The sequence below is a fragment of the Sardina pilchardus genome, chromosome 23 (assembly GCF_963854185.1).
Source record: "Sardina pilchardus chromosome 23, fSarPil1.1, whole genome shotgun sequence".
Lineage (NCBI taxonomy): Eukaryota > Metazoa > Chordata > Actinopteri > Clupeiformes > Clupeidae > Sardina > Sardina pilchardus.
Window position 1 is genome coordinate 18,266,753 of NC_085016.1, and position 21,081 is coordinate 18,287,833.

Here is a 21,081-nt window from a genome sequence, read left to right on the forward strand (position 1 = left end):
TAAATTACAGACACAGAGCCATACGCGCCCTCACTCCGGATTCTCACCCTGTGTTGTGTGAATTGTGGGCCATGAATTTATTAAGCCTCGGAAAGGCCACGCCAACTTAGTCCACAAATTTGTAGCACTTTCACATTTTGTGGGACTGGCTGTGGGGTCCTCTGGCAGTGACCTCTACGCGATACAAAAGGCACAGATTTACAGTGAGGTCCGGCAGTGCACAAAACAAACACACACACACACACACACACACACACACACACACACACACACACACACACACACACACACACACACACACACACACACACACACACACACAAACACACACAAAACAAACACACACACACACACACACACACACAGCCCATCTCCAAGCCCTCCTCTCTAGGATTGATTTAGCTTTCATTGTTTCCCACACACCTTGAGTGTAAAAAACACCTTGATCTCTGCTCCCCTTCTTAAAACAAAAACTAAGATTCTTCTTCATCCCGCATACAAAGTAATGCATCTCTGAAGGGGATAAAATTAAGCAATAAGCCCCGAGAGGCCGTGGGTTATACTGTATAATCGAACAGCTAAGGGGCGTTGTTAGGCACGACGCGAAGCGGAGTGCCTAAAACCCCCTTAGCTGTTCGATTATACAGTATAACCCACGGACTCGAGTGGCTTATTGCTTTTCTAAAACGGTTACTACGTCGATCTAGCAAGATTTCATGAAACAAAAGCACAGCAACGAAAAAGTAACGATATATTCATAGATAATCTTTCTTCCGCCAAGAAATATATTCCCTCCTTATGAATGGTTGCCATGCAACAACAAGACGCAGCCACTGCTAGTTTTGTGCTAGCGCATTACTATAGAACGAAATGCGGTCAAGGTGTGAGTTTATCATGATATTTACAACGGCATCGAACGCGATTCAGCCAATCACAATCAAGGACCGGAACTATCCGTTTTAGAAGACATAATACAGAACTGCAGACAAGGGGCAAGCTAGGTGTTACATAAAAACACCTGTGTGCCCATCACATGCTACATTTTGTATGCGAGTGGCAGGGATGCTGCAAGCTCTGCGGTTTTCTTAGTGGCGGTCAAGAAGGTTGAGCTGAATGACTTGAACTGTTTGACCTTAATTAAAGTTAAGATTCACACTTTGGCCTTAGTGTATGCTGAACAGCTTATGTTCATTTTTACTGTGACATTGACATGGCATTGACCACTTGTTTGAATACAAATAAGTAACAACATTGTCTATGCTGTGATGTACAGAAAATTGCTTTGAAGACAGGTGTCATGATATGGTGGATTTGCATATATAATGAGATGAGGTGAGAGTGAACAGGCAACCTTCACAATCTCTCAGAAACATGTCGAATAGTCCAGATTAGTCCCTAGTCCATAGCCATCTGATTTCAAAATGAGAGCTCTCACATTACATTATTTTGCATTATGCTCATCAAACGTACAATACTTTTTTGTGATTGACAGTGACATACTGTAAGTTTGTTGTAAATATACTGTATGGTGTGGAGTATACAGTAGACAATGCCTCATCTGAGGGTATTGGGTTTGCTGCTCAAAGGATGGAGAAGGCTGAGCGTATTTCTATACATAAACCTCCTGCCAGCGTTCTCAGCGAGATAATGGACTCCATCATGAAGCAATCAGAGCAATAAATGATGTGTATATAACAGTGAATACTTAATATCATTTGTTGACCAGAATAGTGCAATGTACATTGTGTTGTTTTGTTTGGGTTGTGACATGTCTCTCTAAGAGCTAGACAGATAAATGTAACACATCATCAGATGCAGTGACTGGTTTCCTGCTGTTCTGCCTACCGTCTCAAGACTGCGGACCTGGTTTAATAGTGAGGTGATAGAGCTACAGAGCTAGAGTTACTGTACATATGGACGAGCTGCAAACTGTTAACATGTTTCTTAGTAGCCGTGTGCCAATCACCTGCATTCAATACCACAGCGGTTGAAGCTATGCATGTCATGCAAACATAGTAAACGCTTTCCCACTTAAAAGCAAGTGTCTTGAGTGTAAGGCCAGCTTATCTATAGTAAGGACCAGAGAAGAGTCAACAGGGAGCTTCTAATGAGCCTCTAGAAAAAAGTAGAACTCACAGTATGGTAGTGTTGTGATTGATGTTCTGACAGTGGGGAGAAGCCATTATGCGACAGGGAATTAATTTCGACTAAAGCAAAAAAAGTGTTTGCAAGTGTGATACACCAAAGTTTGGCTTATGAGGCTCTTCTGAAGAGGGATGTGATGCTTTGATTTATAGCATTTCGAGGACACCGCAGATGAAAATGAATGAACCGAAAGCCAGATTTGTTACTCAGATTTAGAATGTCATTAATCCAAGTGAGGACAAATATATTGGATGATATTTCTGTCAAGTCAGGACAAAATGACCTCCTTCTACAAAAGTGTATAATAGACACGTTGCTAAAAAGATCCTCTGGATTAAATTTGAGCAACTCTATTTTGAAAAGCTCAAAATGCTTACATTTCTTAATTATACTTTATGGCTGTATGGCTATTGAATACTGATTCAATTAACGGCATATTTAATCAGTATATAATAGCCATATTTACATCAGTAGGTCAGATTACATAATAGTTCCCTAAAATAGAAGAAAAAAAACCCCCTCAAGATTCAGATGATTAAATATGGAACTTGTCTTCATTTTTCTTAATTTCCATACATTAAACAGTGGGGTATGTTTTTCCTTTCTTTAACTGCGACAGACTCTAAGTACATGAATCCTTCTGTGAGGGGAATGCAAATGTTCTTGATTACACTGTGCCAACAAAATAGAGATCAGAGACCACTAATAAATATGCAAGTACTTGTTTTTCTCTCCTAAAGAGATAAACTGCTTGTTTTTACTTTGAGTCTTACTTACGCGAGTATGATTCCTCTGTGTTTTTCTGTCTAAGATGTAATTCTACACATGAGAGCCATACATCCCTAGTATCTGCTGGTCTGGGATTGTGTAGGCTACTCTTGATTTCGCAGACAGATGTGGGATTACGGAGCAAAGTAACCCTTTGGCCAGGAGCCTCGCGTTACATTTAGTGCAAGGCTAATTGACATGCTTGTCACGTTCCCCTTTTTAAAAAAAAAAGTCTTTTCAGCATCTTTGTGTTGTTTTTTTGTGTGGGATAGGAAGTTACCATGGGAAATAGCCATCTGAAAGAGAAAACAACAAGCGTGCTCCTCACAACAAAGCGCCTCCTCGGCCCAGTGGGGAGCTGCTGTAACAGGACTCACTCCCGAGAAACTTAATTCCGCTGCTGACTCCCTGACTTTGAGTGTGTGAGCGAACATCGTTTCGGCTGTGTGTTGTTTTCAGCTGCGCATGCAGGCCATCACGAGGTGTATTACGGATGTGTGTGAAGTTCTGATAATCCCAAATCCTTGGGTTACTCGTTCGCCCCTCATCTACTTCCTGCTGTCTCTCTTTTCTTTTCAGGATTCTGTCGCATATTGTTTGCTTCTGAAATTGTGCACTGCAGCTTACATTCCTGCATGTTCCTTCCACAATCTCTAGCAAATTTGTTTCACCTAATCACCATGTTTTAGATAATTAGTGAATCATTTGTTTTATGACAGAAATGAGAATTCTCACAATAACACTCTATCTCCAATAGTCTCTGGCAACTGCAACACTATTGTCAGAGTCTCAGTATACAGAGAGAATCTGATGGGTGAATGTTTGTGCAGATATCACATCACAGTCCAAGAGCCTATTACATCAGATGCATGCGCGCGCGCGCACACACACACACGCACACACGTTCATACACATACACACGCACACACACAGACGCCCGCGCCCAAACACGCACACGCACACACACACACACACACACACAGAAAGCTGGACACACTAGGAAGAATCACTAAATGAACCATACTCTCATGCCTGTGAGGAAACCATGGGCCCCAAACCAAGATGCAGTGTGAAAAAAGAAACTCACACAGCACCCCAAAACGAACAGAGAAACAAGTGATTACTTTCTCCTCACTGAGTCAGAAGTATAGACCCCTTGTCAGTCCAGCAGCAATGTGAGCAGAGAAAGAGACAAAGACTTATCAGAGCATTGTTCAGGGTACTTTCCAAATGCCAGCAACAGCCAAACTAGCTTAAGTGCCAGTGTGAGAACTTCGCAACTTTTAAATATTACTGCACACATTGTGAACCAAGAGGTTCGACGAAAGCTGATAGTTAGACCCTCAGATCTGGTTGGGATTTAGAACTTGGTTTGGGAGAAAAAAAGCACTCCTGTTCTCTGCTGTACTATTTTATGCATGAATATAAGCTTAATGAGAAATGAAATGCTTTGCCTTTGAGATACTTCGTCAGTTACAGCTTTGCTCTGTTACGCTCAGCAACACCGATATTGTCATTTATTCATTATATCACTATCCTTTGAGAGTGAAAAAAGTCGGTTGACCTGCTGAAGCATGTATGTTGTCTCTATCTGCCATTCAAATACCCCGTCCATTGTTTGAGTCTTTCTCTTTTCCCTTCCTGGCGGACATCTGATCTGTCCATTAAATAGCCCAGTGGCTCCAGTAAGTGCAGTCTTTCAGTGATGTGCTGGAGTGTGGTGGCCAAGGAAGCATGAGAAATCCCAGTCACTTGAATAGAGCCGACAATCGAAAGACTGAGATAACAATATCCCATCTGTTTTAGCCTTCTAGCCTGGTGAAATGATTGGTCTGGTCTCGTTACTCTACAGAGAGCATATCAGTGGTGTGAGTGTGGAAGCATGTTTTAAGTGTGTGTGTCTAATTTCAGCTGCAAATTTAAAGGGGTTCATTATTGGACGTTTATAATGATTCATTGTAATATTATGCAAAGAAACCATAATGTGCTGCACACTCCAAGAGTGAGTATCTCTTATCTCCAAATGTCTTGCACTAATTTGATAATGTGTCCATACAGTGCTCTAGCAGTTATTTAATGTATACATTATCAGGTTACATTAAGATCCTCTATTTTTGTTTGTTGCATGAATTTAAGAGAGAGTTTTAAGGGGAGACAAACGAAAGAACAAGAGAAAGAGAAGGAAGATAGGATAAAGAGTGGGGAGAGAGAGAGAGAGAGAGAAAGAGAGAGAGGTAGAGGAAGAGAGGGATAGAAGAACAGAGGAGTCGCATGTGTGTCCGTGTCAGATAAGGTACCGCTCTCCCACAGGTTTGTCTTCCTCACTAGCGCGGTCTGCCTGTGATGTGCTGCCTGTGTGTTTGTGATTTCGCATTTGACCGCAGATGAGAAACGCATCTTTCTACTCACAGGATACTTTCTAAGCAATTGGTTCCATTGCACACGAATAAACATTCACAGGAATGGCAGGGTTTGTGTGACAAAATGAGGGCACACTCCGGCTTATACAAAAAAGAGCTGCCAGCTGACAATGATTACAGAGGGACTATCATGATACTCCTCTGAAGCCAACCTCAACATGCATAAATTAAGCCAAGGAAGTGTTTGCATCAAGTTTTAGGGGTAAACACACGTAAAAGCATGTCCAAAAACAACATTTGGTTTGCCACAGTTGAAATATGCCATACATACCCTATCCACACCAGTATGTGAAGGATCTGCTCCAGTGATTTTAACCTTTGGAGAATCAGTTTGCTATGATACAGATACACTTCCTCACTTATATCTGCAGACTGGCTGAACACACATCCAGGAATTCTTTACATGCACCACTGGGTAGAATGTGACAAGAAGGCCTACGAGTACAGAGAGGCAAAAAAAAAAAAACATCAGCTGGTCACTCTAGAGGCATATAAGGGCATATACGGCCCTGCAGGGTATATCACAAAACTGGGGTCAAATCATGTTTCACAACGTCTTTCTGGGTGACCTACGTCTCCCATAGAGCCAGCAGGCTGATACCAAGTAGGTCGAGTTTCTCCTGGGGGCTTTAGTAAGAGCAAAACACCAACTTGATCTAGCTCAGTGTACTTGATCTATGTAGAGTTTAATTACTGTGGACTAATTAACCTCCCCAAGAGGTTTGGTCTGGTGGTAACGTCATTAGGGTACACAGGAAAACTCTCCGTCATTGGGTGCTGAAAGGATTGTTTATTTCTATGATTATTGGAAAGAATATAAGATTTTCATTATGCTCATAATAGTATTTAGGAGAGAGAGCCAAGGAACATTTTCCAATTTAATATCTTTCTGAATATTAATTAATAATTAATAAAATAATGAGCTGGACGTAAACCTGATCAGCTCGTCAAAATATCGTCAGAACAGCTCGGTTCAATGCTGTCCAATCTTATTTGTACAGAGGCGTGCTATCCTCTGCGGCCGTTGGTCCCTCTCCACACCCACAGTGCTCCAGTGTGGTGGGACAGAAGGACTGCGCGAGTCTGAGTGTGTGGTGAGGTTGCAGTCAGAACCGTGTTTCTTTTACGGAGTACGACCAGGACAGCGACAGGCTGCAGCGTAGGTGTGTCTTTCAGATTTTCATGCAGAATTCGTATTCAAATGTTCTCAGCTGCGAGATGGCGTGAAAGAGCCGCGCGTAACGGACACACCACAGAGCCAACGCGCGCACTTCACTCCTCAGTGAAGAGGGAGAAGGCACAACTCTCCTCTCGGCTACCCGCTCCTTCAAATATGGATTTAGGGTTAAAAAGGCGCAGTGGAACATTCTTATGGCTATGGCTCTCTCTCCTGGCTTGCTGTATCGGCGGGACATTAAGCACAGGTGAGCATGTTCAATATTTACCGAATATATATTACTTAAATACCCCGGTGTAGATGGCATGCCGCGCGATGTCACTCGAATCAGCTGCAGAACTTCTATACAAACTTACTTGTGTTTGACTGTAGAATTGTGAATTACTACAGAAAATGGACAACTAAAGGCATGCCTTACTCTGTCCTGCCTTCTTGCCTTCCATTTGTGGTCTATTGGGTTTAACAAAGCATATGTCAGTTTACTGATCGTAAAATAGTCAATCAAACACAATGCACTGAGCTCACCTCTTCAGTCCAGCAACTTTCATCCAAAGAAATGGCTTTGCTAGAGACGAATGATGCGGGCTGCCCGCTTTTATACATGCAAAAGGCACATTAGACTTGGTGATCTCTTGGTCGTTCTGTCCTTAGTCCCCCTTCATACGCGCAAGCCGACTAGCCTTTATTGAAGTGAGTAGTAAGCAGGATATCTTCGAGGTTTAAGAAAATAGCCTACCGTTTGTCTTGTCTGAAGATGGTGTGGTCGGAAAGACATAGGCTACATCACCACGGAGTTCGCATCTAATGTACCGGACATCTGCATCTGCAGTGCAAAAACGCGGCACCGCACTTTGAAGTTGTTTTGATATACACCAAAGTCTTTGGCATTAACGAAACTGTCCAGCGTTTTATCTCAGTTTGGCTCGTCAATGCTTGGAAAACACCACCTTCGCCGTTTTACGTGTTCCGTAGTAGACTTGTGATAGCAGATATGGTGAGTAAGATGAGACGAGTAATTTCGCGAAACATTATTAATTATACACAAAACAACAATCATGCCCCTCGGGCTTACGATTATTTCATTTGTTTACTCAATCAATGTGGTTATTGTTTTATTTGATGGTGGGGCTGAATCAATGCAAAAACTAAACAATAAATGAATCACATCTGAAAGATTTTATGACGATTCTGAAAAAAATCTAGAATAATCGTATATTCTATCGAGATGGGTATGTATTTGGCATGCATGGCACTTGTCCAGTAGTCATACACGAGGAGAAGGTAGACTTTCTCTGTTTAGCACTCAACGTCTCTCTTTCTCTCTCTCTCTCTCTCTCTCTCTCTCTCTCTCTCTCTCTCTCTCTCTCTGTATGTCTCTCCTTCTCTCACTCTCTCACACACATATGCGGGCACATATATCCTGCTTGCGCAAACGCACGCAGATGAGAGGCACCGGAGATGCATTTGTGCTGTAATTGAAGCAGATGGCGTTGAACTTTGCAAGCTCCCATTCTCCTGCACATCGAATCCCTGCATATGTGCATGCCATTCTCAGCAGAAATGTATGCAAGCTAACCCCCCCCCCCCCCCCCCCCCTCTCTCTTCTCCATGGCCCACTGGCGTGGAGTGGCAGCAACAAAAAGAATGGTCATAATTGCATCGCTGCCGAGTGGTTTTCCCAGTTATCATAATTCACTTTGAAGGATGCTTTCTTCCATATTAGCGTGGCATCATTCTCGGGTCACTGGAAGCTTTCTGTCAGCACTGAGAGACTGGGCTTGACCCATATTTAACCTGTCAACTAGCATTCTCTTCCCTGTTATGAAACAACAAAGGTGAGGTCCAGTATAGTGTGCGTGTGCATGTGTGTGTGTGTGTGTGTGTGTGTTTGTGCTGAGTCTATTATATCACTCTGTAAATGACATCACGGTTGCTCAAAACATAGCAGATACTTCACAGCATGCAAGAACATTAATTAGCACGGCATAATCTAACAGTACAACTCTCAAATAGGTAGGGTTTTTTTTTAACCACAGCACAGGAAAACACATCTCAGTTAAAGATAGCAAAGTGTGCAGAAAGGACAGTGCAGGAACTTCCTGCACAGGACCGTGTCGTGTAGTGCAAAGCCCTGACGTCGAGTCCAGTATATCCTGTTGGAAAGCAAGCACAGGCAGGATGGCAGTGCACTCAGGGACAACTCGAGCACTCGCCTACTTTACTCTGTCCTCATGCTTAGGGGGGGAATCCCTGATGCCACCGTAAATGCCTTTCAATTGACGTAGACAAGCTTACTAAACTACACTTAAGTGAATGAAGTATTCAGGCATGCATTGCTGGGCACTCTGGTCTTGTAACATGTACAGTAAGCAAGACAGATGAAAGCTATGGCGGGAGAGTGAACTGACACACACGCACACACACACACATCGCAGGATTGGCACTAGACTGTCTAAGGCTGAGGGAGCCTCTAGACAACATTTTTTTCCCCCATTCTTGTGGAAAGGAAGACATCACAGTTCAGCTCAGTGCAGTTCAGCCATGAGGAAACAAAAGTCAGACAAAGTCACAGCACCGCACAACCTGACGGTGTAAAGTACAGAACTGTAGTGTAGGCTGCTGCATTGTAGCACAGCACAGAAAAATCACAGCTCATAATGCCATTCAAAAAACATCAAAGCCCACCATCGTCCAGGCCATATATGTGAAGAAATTCACATGAAAGCTCAGGCTGCACAGTGCCGAGTGCATTCCACTTCTGTGAAGTGTATTCTACTTGTGTGAAAATCCATTGAGAGATGCATGTGTATGTATATATGAATGTGTGTGTGTGTGTGTGTACTGTATGTATGGTATTTGACTGTGTGTGGTGTTTGTGTGTATATGTGTGTGTGTGTGTGTGTGTGTGTGTGTGTGTGTGTGTGTGGAGGGGGGGTTGGGGGGCTGTAGTGTAGTAGAGGCGGCTCTGCTCTTAGCCAGCAGGCACGTGCACACATAAGACAGAGGGAGCCCCAACGCTGGTATTTGACTGTGTGTGGTGTTTGTGTGTATGTGTGTGTGTGTGTACTGTATGTTTGGCATTTGACTGTGTGTGGTGTCTGTGTGTATGTGTGAGTGTGTGTGGTATTTGACTGTGTGTGGTGTGTGTGTGTGTGTGTGTGTGTGTGTGTGTGTGTGTGTGTGTGTGTGTGTGTGTGTGTGTGTGTGTGTGTGTGTGTGTGGAGGGGGGGTTGGGGGGCTGTAGTGTAGTAGAGGCGGCTCTGCTCTTAGCCAGCAGGCACGTGCACACATAAGACAGAGGGAGCCCCAACGCTGTGGCAGAGGAGAAGCTCACAGCTGGATATAATACTGTGGTGCTCAGAGTTTATGTCAGGTGACCCATTTTCCCATTTCTTTTAGGTTCCTCAAAAGTGATGATGGATTATTGCAGAAAGCACATGAATAAAAATATATACAGCTGACTTAACTTTGCTAGATGTTTCAAGGATACCCTTAGCTGTAGGGGGGGGAATGAATGTTTAATACAAAAGTTATTCTCTAGTATAAGAACAGTGTCTGCTTGTATATGTGTAGGAATTGCTCATGTTTGTATGTGTTTGTAAGTCATGTTTGTATGTGTATATGGTTTTCTTTCATATAGGTTGTTTCTGTTTATTACATGTCTCCTCATGAGGCTGTAGAATGCTCCATTGACTTGAATGGGCCTTCCCAATGTTCAGAGATCGTTTTGTATAACAGGCCGTTGCTTCAAGGAAATAAGCTCAGAACTTCATTCAGAAGTGAAAGCAGACAGTTGATCAGCTGTGTTTTAAAGAATATTTGATTCACATTCAGCGTATGTTGCGATTGCAAACTAGATTGTATCTCAGCAAAAATCAGGATGGAACGTTAGCAAATAAATGTAAAGACAGATCATGTGGAATTTATTTTTTTTCGTTTTGGCAAGTAGCCATAGGCTATAGATTATACCTTCAGGGCAAAGCAAGTCCAGTTCACCCTGTCAGGACTTATTTTCCCCGATAATGACTGGCTTTCAATACATTATCCCTTACTTACATGTGTATGATGTGTGTGTGTGTGGGTGTATGTGTGTTTCCGTGTGTGTGTCGCTCTGTGTGTGTGTCTGTGTGTAAGAGTGTGTGTGGGTGTGTGAATGGCAGAAGACATATAAAACAGTTATGCTCTGAAGGAGATCCTTAAGTCATGAGTTTGATGTCTACTGGCACTGCAAATATGAAGCCAGTGAAAGAATCAATTACTGTGTAGGGAGGCAGTGTTCAAATGCCAGGAGAGGTCTCTTGTTTGGCTGTGGTTCAATTCTGTGTACCGTTGGCTTCAAGCAATGAACTGGGTTATACCAATGAATGATACCACAGAGAGCTCTCCTGTTGGGCTAGGATGTTGAGTTTTTAGATGTTTTTGGGTCATTAAGTTGTTTATTTTTTTACATATCTAAATATACTTCATAACTCACTGATGAAGACAGTGAGGTTAGGTTTCTGTTTGAAATCCCAAGGCGTGCTGAAACGTGAGTGTTCATATATAGCAGAGGTGCTTAGTTCTTTGTGAGCAACCTCAGCCTGTCAGAATTTATCACCGGCTCCTTTCGAGCTGGATGTTTGTGTGGTGGTGAAAGTAAACCACTGCATAAAATCAATTTCGATGTGAATGCAGTACGTGTGCGTCTCTGTGTGTGCATCATGTGTGTGTGTGTGTGTGTGTGTGTGTGTGTGTGTGTGTGTGTAGATGTCTGGATGTGTGTGTGTGTGCGTGTTTGTCTGAAAAACTGACTGGACATTATGATTCACGATAGGGTGGCATCTCAAAGAGCCGGGATAAGGGACAGAGGAAAGAGGGTAATAAATTGCCCTCATATATCTTCTTTACTGTCATTTATGAAAATGTGTACTGAGGAAGTCAAGCCTTGAATCAGAGTCTTACTGAGTCAAGGTTACAAAAAAGGTAACACAGGTGATTTTTTTCCTTCTCCTTCTTCTCTTTTTTTGCTCTCTAAACTTCAAGCCGGCAGTCATGAATCTAGATTTATTAATCCAGAGTGCAGTATTTAAGCGGCAAATTGACAGAAAATTACACTGCACCTGTCACTGGCTTAGACAGCATGGAGTGTGTGCTCAAGGCCAAGTACTTCAAAAGACTTCAGCACCCCCAAAAATGGGGACTCATTCGTCTTGTGGAACCTGTCACCAAAAGATAGGTGTTATTGGGACAAGAATTCATCACCAGGGCTTGATACTCCGTTCACATTATCTACTGTGGGCCACTGAGAAAATATTTTCATAACTGCCACACAGAGGCGAGGCAGCATGATGGGCACCGTCATATATATTAATGTGTCCTCTGGTGTTAAATTATCAACCTTTTCTGATTAAATCTCGTTGGCAGCACTCATTTGAAACCGAGAATTAATGGTCCACTGCCCAGGGAAAAAGGGAGCTCGGCTGACTGCTACCTACAGCAGTGGCAGAGCCCCAGTTCCCAAACATCTGAAATAACTCCTGGTAATTGAACGTCGACTTCGCAAGCTAAGGCCACAGCACTGGAACATGTCGATATTTACTGTCTGCCTACTGACTGTTGTTGGCTGTTTTTAATAACAATGACTAAAGAAGTGGTTGTTTTTTTGCCCTTTAAATGTGGTTTCCTTATGCATGATCTGTAAAACCTTGAACTAAACTGAGTGATTTATTGTGAGCTGGTTTTGACTGATCGGTCGTGCTATTTGCTGGTTGAGAGAAGTGTAATACAGTTGCATTCGTAATCAGTTACTGTATGGTTAATTGGATTTTGCTGGTAATTCTAGATTTTATTCTTACTCATGTGATGCCACTGGTGAGATATCTCACTGCCACTCGATAGTGTTCGTCTAAAACCTTTCCATCTCACTAGCAGATTAACAAGCCAGCTTCTTGGCAGAAAGAAGTCCCTAATTAAGCCAGCACAGCTCTCAATTTACTTTTGTTGTCAGTCATTGAACTGGCCAAAAGCACTTGGTCACTTGTTGATGGTATCATACTTTGGACATAATTGAACTGCATAATTTTGCATTCATTAGGCCAACTCCTGTAGAGAAAACTCTGCTTCGCCTTATGCCTTCACACCTCTGCAAAGTCATACAGTACAAAAGCAGTGGCCTCAGGCCAGCTCATGAACATATGGCAGATTAAAATCAATGACTGTAAGTAGTCCTACTTATTGAACAGGTTTTGGTGTGTGTGAAATACATATTAATGTTGAATATGACTTTTAAGGCACTGTAAATTCTTTTATTCAGGTGGTAATGTAAAAAGTGGTGGTCAGCCTTTCACTAAATTCATAGCCATAAAATAACTGGCCTTTCTGACAAGTCAATGTGATGAAACACTTAATCAGATATAGATCAGGGGCCCAGTTTCCATCGAAATCATCGTAAGTCTAAGTAGTTTGTAAAGTCCCTCTGATGAGCGTCTTATGTTTTTTCGGACCCAGGCATACACCGACATGCGTAATGGTCTTTGTTACCCCTTACTGAGCTGGGCTGCCTCTGTTCTCTCTTTCTCTCTCTCTCTCTCTCACACACACACACACACACACACACACACACCATGGGGCAGGCATTAAACGAGAGTGAGGAGAAAATGGGCTGAGTCGAAAGACACACATTGAGCATCTCTCCCTGTGGTCACAGCGAGGGTCGTAGAGGCAGCGTGGCATTCAGCTCCACTATTGCATTTCACTCTCCACCGCCTCCCCAGAGGGGAGGTCAGGTATGGGGAGGCACCCCAGTGGCAAAGCGGGTCAGGGGAGGGTAGACTAGACTCCTCTTTGCTCTCTCTCCCTCTCGCTCTCTCGCTCGCTTGCTATCTTGCTTTCTCGTTATCTCTCTCACTCTCCACCTCTCTCTCTTTATATCTCTCTTTCTCTGTGTGTGTGTGTTTTCACAAACTTTGACAGTTTCACGGGCTCACTCTTCTGTGGTCATTTCGCCACATTAACAGAGCCTGTGACCGCAGAACTGTAATGAGGAGATAAACAGTGACTGGTCACGAGAAGATAACTCAATTTTTGGAGAACTTAACTTCTCAGTGGCTCACCTCAGTGCAGCACTTCTGTAAGTGGATCGGACAGTGCATCCCAAAGCTGGTTTGCTGGCAAGGCCACAATAGTGGCAGAGCAGTGGAGACAAGCCAAAAACTGCAGTAGACCTAACCCTACCTGCACTACCCAATCTTTGAATTAGTGCTTCAATCCCAGGGCTATGAACAAGTGTTGGATCCATTATCAGAAGTGCTTCGCTTTATGAAAGTGGAAAGTTGGCTAGATGAAGGTGAATTAGAGCATAGTTTGTAAGGTTGTATGAAAGGCAAAGAACAGATAAAGCACATTTTTTTTTTATAGGAAGTGAGATTCTTTACTTTGAGAAAAGTTGGCCAAATTGTTTGCCACTGTCTATGTAAATTTCAAGCCAAATGTCAACTAATATTAATTTCTCCCAGAAAAGTCTCTCTGAAGCGCTGGTGTGGCAAGGTTTTGAATGACATGCAGTGAAGCTGAAAAGTTTTCTTGGCTCAGCAGGGGCTGTGAATGCCAAATGACAGTGCCATTGACTGCACTTTTCTCTAAGAACAATGGTTTTGAATTTTTTAGCACCCACTAGACACATCTATCATATGACCCCATTCGGCTAGGCCTTGTTTATCTGTTCCTTGGAGATGATGTATGACCTCAAGTCAAATCTTTCACTAAACTAGTACACCTCATCAGTGTTCATACTCTTCAGATCTACAGTATGTGACTGATGGAGTCGCATTAGTAGAAGCATTTTAGAAGAAAACATCTATAAAAGAGGCCTGTAGACCTGTAGCAGCAGTACTATGAGGTAATCCTCGCTGCAAAATAAGGATGTACAGTACCACATTGTGTCCCATCCATGATAGGATTCCTCTCTTCATAACAATTTCTCATCCCATCTCAAATTAACAAAGTTTACATTTACCCCGTAACCAAGGCAGCTTACATGTAGTGACAAGAAAAATCACAGCGGAGAGAGTTCTCCAGTCCAGTGGCACGGCTCGTAGTAGTAGGCTAATAATAATTCATTTCACTGTAAGGTAATAACCCCAGATCTCGAAAGCCCTTGAAAATAAAATATCATTAAAATGTGTGTTGGGTCCCCCTCACATGGAAGATCTAATGTTCAGTTTCAGTGAGCAAATAGCCCTGTTGAGAGAAACTAGAGAGGAGCGTATCTTGCTTGGGTGGGCTATGCTATGTGCAGAAATAAAATATTCCAGTCAATCTTTTTCTGTACTAAAAAGACGCAAAAGTTCCACATAACACATTCTACTTTTTTGCTAAATACATGAAAGGCATGTCAAAATCATTCATGTCTTCACTCAAAATCTCACCTTTCCTCAGAGATGGTCTAAATGATATGCTTGAGGTCAAGTCAAAGTCAAGTTCTTTCAGTTTGTGCATAATTGCCTGATATAACTATTTGTAATACTGTGGCTTGGTGGATAACTAAGCTATCATATGCTGAAGTATGATATTTCTGAAGTGTTAGAACTGTACCTGACCCTAAAACCGTGATACGAACTGAACCTTGGGTTTTGTGAACCGTGCCATCCCTAATTTCTAATGATGGTCAGCAGAGATTAAGTTGTACTTTTCTGGGTAGGTGTGCTTGCATTTCTAAAGACTGTCGCGACAGGCTGGTGCGGTAGTGATGAATGGCAGTATGTTCATATGGCCATCCATACAGTGTTGTGATTCAAGACCGAGTTGATTTTAGTCTACAGTACTGTATATTGCATGTCCCTACTCCCTACATCAGAGAGGTGGGTGACTGACCCTTGGTGCTGAGGCTGTGGTTGCTGCCGAAAGCTAGACTTGGAACACCTGCACACAGTGCACTTTCTAGACTCTGAAATATTCATGTCGTGCTTTCTGGAGAGAGGACCTGTGTTTTGAGAGTTTGACCACAAAGACAAGGATTGGTCCATTCACTGGGAAGTGAGATGCAAAAGAGAATTGTACATGCGTGCAAACAGTCAGTTCAGTAGCCTACAGTATAGACCTTAGGTTAAAAAAAACCTTAACCTGTGAGAGATTTAAAAAAAAAACAAAAAAAAAACCTGTTTACATACAGTGAGAGATAGGTCTAGACACAAGCTCTAAGGGTATTTTGAGTTTATGTCTCATACCACTGACCTAGAGACTCAATGCTCTCTGAATCTCAGACATTGCCCAAGAGAGCTTTTGTCCTATATATAATTACTTATATTTACTGGGCCAAGTCTAATCTTTCTTAACGTTGTATACAACGATTTTCATATAGGTGATGACTTAAGCCTCTTGGTCAGTTTGTGTGAGACTAGTGTAAAATGTCTCGATCACAGGTTATATTCACAGGCTCACAGCATATCACTTGTTATCAAAATTATATTTTGATCACAGGTTATATACAGTACAGAAGGTTCACTGTACGATTGCTTTTTGTGCAACAGACAAATATGCCCACTCACAAACCTATAACAGTATCTTCCTTTTTGAAATTGAATTATTGTACTAAGAAAATTAGTAAATAATAAACATATAAAATCGTATTTTCTTATTTATTGTTGCTTATTTTACTTTCTAGTCAGAGGTTAATTACTGGTTAAATCAAATAAATATTGCATTTATTTGCATTTATATTTATATTAACCTTTATAGGACAATAATGACTTTATCTATCTATATTTTCCAACCCACACACTCTATCCTCCCATAATACTCGAACCAATCAGATTAGAGTTACATGCAGAAAAAAATAAAAGAACATATTAATGGAATTTAGGCAATATTCACAGTCAATTACAGATGTGGCTTACTGAGTGCATGAATAGAATTTAAATAGAATGAGACACTAAGGAAGTATTCCCAGTTAGTGAAATGTATTCCACATTGACTAAGCCAAACCTACATTCCATGTTGTGGTCTAGCTGTGTTGTAATGAATTCTCATTGATCTAGAGTGGACTATTGCTTTGAAAGTGTTGCAGGGTTCACATGGACATGACATTGGTTCATGTTTCGAGTTCTGAGGTCTTGTGAAACACAGACGGGCTACACACTTAGCAAATGCAGTCCTTGCTCTCTTTAAATGCCCATAGTCTCACTTCCGCATTCTAAAGGATCAAAGAGATCCAAATGTGGGATGCTTTTAACCTCCAGAGGCTATTGATTCCTGTCAAAGAAAAACACTCTATTTGTCTTTCACCTGAAGCATTATGGTTCTCCAAATTAAATAACTTGTAGGTTTTTATTAGTTGATGGTTGCTTATTTACATAATATATGGCTTATACATACATGTATATGTTATACTGTTTGTATATTGGTATACATGTTAAAAGTATATGTTTAGCCAGATCTGTGTGTCCCCAAAACAGTTCATGTGAATTCTCAACAAATGTGAAGTCAGCCTCATTTTAAGATGAAAAGTTCAGGCAGCGGTCCATATTTAGGCTTATGATCTTTTGAGTCACCGATGAATAATATAGTAAGGAGAGAGCTTGTGCTGGCTTTTGCTGGTCAAGTCTTACACCAGAGTAAATCATTAAGCAATGGCTAGCCCAGTCTAAAAACATTCAGCAGTTTGAAGTTCACCTCCTTTGATAGTCATGTTTCTAGTTCATAGTCGAGATGTGAGATTTCCATCTATATACATGAGACCTCATTGGAATGGTTAGCAGGAGAAATGATAGTTTTATAACAGAAATGCAATTTGGTGATTTGATTGACAGTATTCATTTAGATTTGTGTCACTTTCAGGTGATTTTCACTGTCAAAAATAGGCAAAAGTCAAAGAAAATGGAAAGGTCTGGACAACTGTATATTTTAGGGTGGCGACATGACCATACAGCCCTGGAAATTTGTTGGTTTGAAGTGTCAACATGACCTAGTTAGAGTTGTGCATCATTTTTTCATGATTCAACTAGCCGTGCTGTGTGTGTGTGTGTGTGTGCATGTGTGCCAGTGGTTCAGTGTGTGTGTGTGTGTGTATCAGTCAGAGAGAGATACGGTGAGAAAGATAGTGGAGAATTGCTGGTATATAATTTGTGCTTGGATTTGATATTCTACTCTCTGTCTGCCACTTTTTGATCATTCTATCCCACTCAACTAGCATGATATATCCTCTGTCTGGATTGAACTGTGTTAAGGTAGTAAAGACATTCATAATTATAACGGTTTGTATGCATCTTAAAGTTCTGTGTAAAGAATAAGTAACAGTATATACCCACATGATACTGAACTGAGTACAATTAATGTTCCAATACTGCCAGATTCTATTCCTGCATGGCTGATGGACCGTCTATTAATCTTGTATGTCAGTAACACTGTAGTGTTGATGTATAATACTGCCAACTCTCTCCCCTATACACTGCATTACAAGGCATGTACTCCAGACATTTGAGATTGCGTTGGCATGTAATTATGCAGAGAACTAGAATTGTGCCTCAAATTGAACCTTACGGCTCATAATTCTCCTTCAAGTTTGCCCTCTAGTAACAAGTTAATGCAAAGAACCATGACTAATTTACTTTTGTAATGTCTTGGCAAATGGGCACTTACTAGAAGGGCACACAAGGCCTGTTATAGAGGCATAGGAACAGGTGCTACTGAATCTCTGCTGTGTGTCTCGCACAGATAAGGCAGTCCTAACCTAAGCTGAAAACACGTGGGAATATGCTCTCAGTTTCAACTCGTCATTCCAGCACTCTAAACTTGGAACTCTTTATAATTCCAATAAAAAGCCACCTCACCAGTTTCACACAAATTAGCACAATAAGCAGCAAATTAAGCGTGCATGCCACTATTAGATTGCCTTTTTATGGGAGAGAGGGGAAACTGCCAGAGTTCGATTTCATCCCGCTGCAATTATGTGCGAATATGTTGGCATTACTGGGATGTCCTGTATTTTCTTTGAAAAAGGTTTTCTTCACACAAAAAAAACACCCTTCCAAACAGGACAGCTAAAACTGCTTATTCTGAAAAGGCATCCATCTAAAATACAGTAGCATCACATTGTATGCCATCCATTTCAAATGATGGATTGTTTTGATTTACCTTGAATCGCCTCTAATGCTGAGGGAATTGTATGGGAGGAATTTCTCAGGAGCATGCCACTGCATTTAAGGAGTCTGACTGCTGACAAACACCATCGTCTCACATTCACACAAATTGGTGGAAATACTCACCTATATTCACCTTTTCTTATGAATGGTAATAGAACTTGTGTTCTGCTCTCGCGACCGTGCAAATTCCGACAGCAGCTGCAGTCCCATCTGGCTAGTCAGGACATGGTACAGTACACTGTAGGCTACAGCACGCGTGCCAGGGACACTATGAAATTCAGGCCGTTTCGCAGAGGACAGACCCTTCAAAGAATTTTTAAATGTCCACGGTGACATTGTCAGTGCTGTCTGTTCCGGCTTATTTTATAATTGACTGCAACCACATGTCTATTCAGAAATACGTCAACTGCTTTGTTATATAGCCATATGATACCTTTGCTTCACTAAACATACCCCCTGGACACACTCCTTGCTAAAAACCAGCAGTATTTCTTATTTAGTTGTTGTCCTTCACTTTATTTATCTGGCAAATCCCTGCATTAGTCAAGCTGGCAAATATTAGTCTAGGCAAGATAGCAAGTTTAATTTCAGATGGATGATTGCTCGTGCATGCACGCACACACAGATTAGCTGATTAATTATGACTGTGGTGGAATAGCATGGGAAATAGCAACTGTAGTGTGTCAGTGTGAGATAGGGGAACACTGCATGAATAAGAACTCGCAGCCAAACAACATGGACGCAAACATGGAATGAAGGGTAAACATTCAAATGTTCTGACATTTTAAATAGGTTTTTGGTTTAAGTTGAATTTATAGTATTTCAATGTAATATTGAAACTCTACTTCCATGTTATGTAGATTGCCAAATAGCTCTTTCCTTTCCACTACCCCCATGGCTCAAAAAACACTTACACTCGCCTATTTGTCTCCCTGGCTAAGGGTGGCTGGGTATAGTTGGGAAGCCCATGGCAAGGTGTAATCTAGTGCACTGGCATTGCAGGACACACCTGTATACTAATTCATCAAGTGTGGTGCTCTTTCTCTTGCTCACTCAACTGTGTTTGGTGCCGGACTTATTTTCGGAGAAAAAAAGTGCTACTGAAAGAAAGGACGTCAGGTTAAGAGGTTCAGATGGTGGTGCAGCTGCACACTTTTTTTTCTGTTGACGAAATTAGGACAACTTCCCAAAGAGATCAGAGGGACTTCTTCGCTCACCAGAAGTCATTCCACGTCCTACACTTCAGTTCAAATGTTAAACGCTGTGCCTCGGCCAAGTCGCGATCTGCTTCGCCAGTCTGGCCCGTTAATCCCCTGCCAGGCGAATGGGCCTAATTAAGGCAGGAAAGTGCCCAGCTCCTGCCACATTAGCGCATTCAGTCAGAGAGCAAGTCTGTCAATGCAGGCGCACAGTGCAAATGCCCAACGCTGCTCAGTGCAAAGCTCATGCTGGGATGGGGAAGAAAAAAAACGGTGCACACTTGGTCTTTGGCAAGTTCTTGGTCTTAGTTGAGATTTTGCCACATTTTACCGCTGCTGATCTGCTTCGGGGGGCTGCCGAGGAGGAAAAAAGACAATATTATGAGTTTGGTGGGGGGTATAGCATCAATACCCCGGCTCATTAGTATTCGCTCTGTGGCTCTGTCACTTGGACTTAAAGCTTGTCTGTGATCCCAGCAAACAGACTGAAAACTGAGCGAACGAGCCAAACACCATGCCTGGTGTTCCAAACTCTCCTAACAATACTGATTAGATCTGATTCCATGGGGGCTGGGAATCAGAGGAGCCGTTTAATGTCAAAAAACAAGGCTAAACACTTCCAAGCACAGACTTCGGTAGGCAGAATTATGATGATGAAACATTAAGGCAGTGATACAGTATATGGAACAGAGGTTTGTGAGAATGGAATGGACTGCTTAGGACCCTCTGATGATGGCCTTTTTGTAGAACCCTTTTGATGCTTCACTGAATTCCAGTATTTCATAAATGTAAGCCTCAGTTTTTTTCCCTCTTCCGTCGCCTGCAGAAAAAAGAACCTCAGGGACCTTTTAGCTCTCATCAACCATGAAGTCTTTTTTTTTTCCTTAGAAAGTAAAAAAAAGTCAGATAGGATTTGGGATTTTATTTTAAGAGGCATCTTGTGATGAAATGTTATGATTGTTGTTGGATCTGCACTAGTCTACACACATGAGGAGACAAAGCCAGAGTTAGGAGTCTCAGGATGACGCCTGTTTTTGTTTTGTACTTTGTTTTTTTTTTTTCTAACCCCCATCCCTTCTCACAATGGCCCCCAAAGGAGGGAGCGCAACCTATTCAGGAGTGAAAGTGTGATCTCTTTTGTTTATTTTTAATTTTGGATCAGGCGGAACACTTCAAATGACTGCTAAAAAGGGTTGTCGCATCTGTAGGACTCACGTCTGTTTGATGTCATGCTTTCACACTGTCCTGACTTCCCG

The 21,081-nt window shown here is 41.9% G+C and overlaps 1 protein-coding gene across 1 annotated transcript in view; it reads left to right on the plus strand.

The window, feature by feature from the left end:
- Positions 1-6,398: 6,398 nt before the first annotated feature.
- cntnap3 (contactin associated protein family member 3) overlaps positions 6,399-21,081 on the plus strand; it is an 88,513-nt gene continuing 73,830 nt past the window's right edge. Inside the window, exon 1 of the mRNA XM_062527987.1 lies at positions 6,399-6,757. Within this exon, the coding sequence (XP_062383971.1) occupies positions 6,535-6,757 (223 nt within the window). The 5' untranslated portion in view covers positions 6,399-6,534. The remainder of the gene's footprint in view (positions 6,758-21,081) is intronic.